Raw genomic sequence first — 3,544 nt, 5'->3', positions numbered from 1 at the left:
ACCCCTCCAGCAAGCATAGATGAAATCATGGAAGAAGACAAGATGAGAATATGATATTTGAGAAAAAATTATCATACGCTAATAGTTCTATGACGGGTGATCCCCCTCTCTTGTAACAAAAAAAATTACAAAAGATTTCTCTGTTTGTACAAAAAAACATCTCACATGTCAAGTTAGAAAATGTCAATTTTATAAGACGTATCTCTAAATTGACTTAGTTGATGAAAAATATTATTTTTTATTCAAAAATATTATTATTTTTTAATATAGATCAGATTAATTCGTCAAACAGATATTTATTTATGAATTTATTATTAAGTTGAGATAATTTTGTAGATAAAACAAGTTAAATATTAAAAGTGAAATATAATTATAAATTTTTGGATTTTAAAGAAAATTGAAATAATAAAGCAAGATGTGAAGTCCTCACATAAACACAGCCAAATTAGTCCCTGCCTGTTTCAGTCGGTAGAGAAAGCTCCAGTCGCCGGTCTCATGGCGGCGACAACCGTATCTATCCAACCTCGGCCTTGCTCCGCTAACTTCCAAGCACTGTCTCTCTATTCCTCCACCAACTCTCATCTTCCAATCAGCACCTTCCTGCAATTGCAGCGCCGCCCCGCCGCTACTCTTCTTCTCCTCCTCCAGGTCGCACTCTTCCTTGAAGTGTGCAATTGCAACTTAACATCTTATAATGCGATTTATTTAATACCTGAATTTCTTAAAATTGAACAGAAAGGTCGGAATCCAATTCACAATAATGGTTTTTGGGGAGTGAGCTCGCGAAGTGGTATGGTGATGGGTGACTATGGAGGTGATTTTGATGACGATGACGAGGATGATGAAGAAGATGAAGGGGAAGACAGGAGCTTGGATCTCCTGATCAGGTTTGTGGAGAATGTGTTCAAAAAGGTATCGAGGAAAGCACGCAAGGCAGTTAAATCTGTTCTTCCTATTCATATCTCCACCAAATTGGTAGGACTGATTTCTCTGTTAATGGCTTTTTTAGGTGTGTTTCGTCTAGTTAATCATCCCTGAGAAAGGTGGCGTAGTAATGGAGTTGTTATATTTGCCATTTCCATTTCAGATTTGATTTCTTCTGACTTGAATGGTTGAGAATAAATTCGAATTCTTTGCGTATTTGCTATTCTGAAAGCCATCAAATTTTCCACCTGAGAGTGCATGATTGATTCTTAATCTTGATGTTTGAACATGCTATAAAGCATTTAGATTGCGAGTACTGTATCCAAACTCCAAGACGTTGAATAAGAAGTTGGCATCTAAAATTTCACTCATTTTTCATGTTCGGAGCTTGGTCAATGAAAATATTTTGTCAAGCTTGCTGTGAATCGTTTCCAACAATCTAGTCGCCATTATGGCTGCAAAGTTTGTTTTTAGATTCATGACATCGCATGATTTTAATTGGCATTGGTCCAATTGTTTGTTTAGAGTGCTTTTTTAGCCAAGTCGGATGCACTTGTACAACAGGTTTGTTTGCAAAGAAACTGAAACCTTGTGGAAAAAGGAAACGACCAGCATTAATCAAGGTTTATGGAGCTGTGAGACTTACTGTTGGGTTTGTTTTATTTGTTTAAAACAACCGCTTTTAATTTTTCTCTGAAAGAGAGTTTTCGTTCTTGAAATTGGTTGTTAATTTCTTTTGGGATGTAGGTCGGATTTGCGGTCAATGGAACTATAATTCTAACCTTTTTGTGGGTTCTGAAGGCATTCTTGGAGGTAATGGAATTCTTCTTTAGTTCTCTTGCTTTCAAATTTGTTTTATATAAATGGAACGTTCTGCACTCTATCTGCTTGTTTTATTGTCCTTTTTATGTACCAATCCTTAGCAGGAAACAAAACTTTTTGTTATTCATCGTTAGCTTTGAATTTTGATCATTTAACAGAATGTAACTTCTTTTCTTCGTTCTGGGATTTTTGTATTACCTGTTCAAACAAAGTATTTTATGGTCTCTTGGCGTAGTTTCTAGAAAACTTTAGTTACCTTTGTATACTTTGGATTGATTAAGGATGTCAATATTAAAGATGAGTTTGAAACCGATGTTTTAACATATTCAAAGGTTGGGTAGTAGCAAGGACGATTAATATGGGAGTTATGATTTTGTCCTTCATAACAAAGTTGAAATTCTCACACTCATCGATGCATTTATACGAAGGGAGAACAGTCTCTGCCTGGGGAATCTTTTTCCTATAACCCTCTTCCTGACTGGTTCGATAGCTGCTTTTAACTAGAGGTTGATTCTATATTTTTCAACCATACAGTACTATTTAAAATATTTGAATTATGTCTTTATGGTCAACTATAATTTTTGGTGTGATGGCATGCCCGATACTAGAATGTTGCCACTTAATTTTCTTATTTTTAACTCAAATAATGCATATTTTGATTTCGAAACATAATAAAATAATTTTTTGGATTTTCCCGGAGCTTAAAATAGCAGGGTGGACAAAATTGAAGTGCAGATGTTTTTCAGGTAACAAAAGGGATTTAGCGTTCTCTCATCTGCGAAACATTAAAGAGTCTATGTAACATCATTTCTTTATAATTTTCTACTTCAGAATAATTGTTTTCTTATTGTGTATCCATGCGAACAGAATACCTCCTTCGGGGCAGGGAGGATTTGTTCGAGAAGAATTAATTACCTCTTGAATTTGCACCAATCTGCAGTTGAGTTGTCGGGGTTAGGATTTTGCCCTTATTCCCCCTACCCTCCAATACTCGATCCATCCATGCTCCATGTGCAATATTCTCTATATATATGGATTTTAGTCATGTATTCCTGTTCCCAGAAAAGCAGTTTCTGGCAATGGTTTTGCAAAACATGATTGCACCAACTGATTGGATGCATAACCTACATTCTGTTGCAATATGTATATACTTACGTGATGTGCATGTTCTCCTTCAGTTTTTCTGTCAGAGTGTCACGCCCCGAAACTCGGGATTTGACACCGGCGTTGTTTAACAATCACACAATTGAAACAACCAGCCTCGTAGCATAGTATAAACCGAAAACCAGTTTATTATTCATAACTCCTCAAAAAAACAACTGTCTTTACAACTGAAATAAAATAAATTCGCGGAAACGTCTGATCTAAAATTTTAAATTTCAAAAAAAATAATCATGTCTACTAATCACCATCCCCAAAACTGTTCCGATTCTTCTTCTTCTACCTGCTCTTCGGATTTATCTGGGAAAGGTTGTAAGGGGTGAANGAAATCAAACACAACTTCAGTTTTCCAATGATAACAGCCTTTGTGATCATATCAGCTGGATTCTTGCTTCCAGAAATCTTATCAACCTTCAAGACTTTATTCACTCGATCTCTAAGGATCCACATTCCAAGGATTTGTTTTGCAGCACCCAAATCCTTCAAAGCAAATTCCTTTGATAACTCTTTCTCGAGTCTATCAATCTCCTCCAGACAAGCTCCTGCTATCAACATATCATCTACATATATCAGTAGTATGATATAATAACCATCAAGCTTCACATAACAACAGTGATCAGCCTGATATCTCAGAAAA

The 3,544-nt window shown here is 35.8% G+C and overlaps 1 protein-coding gene across 1 annotated transcript; it reads left to right on the top strand.

Annotated features, from left to right (window-relative positions):
• The first annotated feature begins 409 nt into the window (after positions 1 to 409).
• On the top strand, positions 410 to 2,932 carry LOC140985434 (uncharacterized). The gene is made up of 4 exons (XM_073453301.1): positions 410 to 648; positions 736 to 975; positions 1,672 to 1,737; positions 2,614 to 2,932. Exons 1-4 carry the CDS (start codon positions 496 to 498, stop codon positions 2,842 to 2,844), a joined length of 690 nt encoding a protein of 229 aa, XP_073309402.1. The 5' UTR covers positions 410 to 495; the 3' UTR covers positions 2,845 to 2,932.
• Positions 2,933 to 3,544: the final 612 nt, after the last annotated feature.

Source organism: Primulina huaijiensis, chromosome 9 (genome assembly GCF_012295235.1).
Source record: "Primulina huaijiensis isolate GDHJ02 chromosome 9, ASM1229523v2, whole genome shotgun sequence".
NCBI classification, from domain to species: domain Eukaryota; kingdom Viridiplantae; phylum Streptophyta; class Magnoliopsida; order Lamiales; family Gesneriaceae; genus Primulina; species Primulina huaijiensis.
The sequence above is the reverse complement of the archived record's forward strand: the minus strand, read 5'-3'. Positions and strand labels throughout refer to the sequence as shown.